Source organism: Sceloporus undulatus, chromosome 5, assembly GCF_019175285.1.
Source record: "Sceloporus undulatus isolate JIND9_A2432 ecotype Alabama chromosome 5, SceUnd_v1.1, whole genome shotgun sequence".
Lineage (NCBI taxonomy): Eukaryota > Metazoa > Chordata > Lepidosauria > Squamata > Phrynosomatidae > Sceloporus > Sceloporus undulatus.
In genome coordinates, this window is record NC_056526.1 from 29,423,334 (window position 1) to 29,424,495 (window position 1,162).

Genomic DNA, 1,162 nt, shown 5'->3' on the forward strand with positions numbered 1-1,162 from the left:
AGGAAGCAGACTGAAGGCTAGGAAAGCTCATGCTGCCAACTTCTTTCTTTTCAGTATGGAGAGAGGTCTTGTGGCACCTTTGAAACTAAGTGAAAGAAAGAAGAGAAAGAAAAGAAAAGAACAAAAGAAAGAAGTTGGCAGCATGGGCTTTCGTAGACTTCAGTCCTCTTCCTCAGAAGTTTTGTAATAATATAATATAATATAATATAGAGAAAGCTCCTGTAGCACCTTTGAGACTAACTGAGGCCCTATACAGACTGACCAAAATAAAGCTGCTTTGAGTCACTTTGGAGGTATGGTGTTTCAATGATGCCTGCATCCTAAGAGTCTGGAAGCTGTGCCAAAGCTGCACTCCAGTCGTTAAGACTGGAGCATGGCTTTGGTGTGGCTTCTGGGCTCTTAGGACACATGTATCATTGAAACACATACCTCCAAAGTGACTCAAAGCAGCTTTATTTTGGCCTGTCTGTATCAGGCCTGAAATAAAGAAATGGGCAGCATGAGCTTTGGTAGATTTCCGCCTCCTTCCTCAGATGCATTTGGTGCTAGACTTCATGGAAGCCGACTGAAGTCTAAGGAAGGCTCCTGCTGTCGGCTTCTTTCTAGTTCCAGGGCGTCTCAGAGGTGCTGCTACAGAATGCCTTCTGAGTCTCCCTCCAACGTGGCTGTAGGGATGCCCACCTTCTCGGAGGCGCCTCGGAGGCCGCTGGCCAGCTGCTCCCTCTGCCTGGCCAAGGCTTCTTGCCCGAGGCCCAGGCGCTCCACTTCCCCGGAGAGGTGATGGAGGCAGTAGCCGGAGAAGGCGGCGGCGGCCAAGAAGAGCAGCGAGAGGGAGCCGTAGCTGAGCCGGGCCAGGCTGCAGAAGGAGCCGGGGCTGGGAGAGGCCCCCGGGGAGCCCCCTCTGCCGCCTTTCGGGGGCTGAGGAGGCCCCGTCTGAGGCGGCGGCTTCTTTGCCACGTCATCCGGGGCTGCCTTCTCCGAGGACGACGGCGCGCCTTTGTGGCTCCTTTGTTTGGCTGAAGACATGCTGGAAGAAGGGGAAGGAAGGAGGGGGCCTTTGAGGGTCTTGAGGGGGAGTCAAGGCAAGGCCTCGGGAGAGGAAGGGAGACCCCGGAGCTGGGCGAGGAAGAGGAGGAGGAGGACCTAAGACGGGCGGCTGCCC

General features: G+C 55.0%; 1 protein-coding gene across 1 annotated transcript in view; it reads right to left on the minus strand.

Annotated features, from left to right (window-relative positions):
* CKAP4 (cytoskeleton associated protein 4) overlaps positions 1 to 1,162 on the minus strand; it is a 9,432-nt gene extending 8,270 nt beyond the window's left edge. The window contains exon 1 of the mRNA XM_042470506.1: positions 682 to 1,162. Within this exon, the coding sequence (XP_042326440.1) occupies positions 682 to 1,026 (345 nt within the window). The 5' untranslated portion in view covers positions 1,027 to 1,162. The remainder of the gene's footprint in view (positions 1 to 681) is intronic.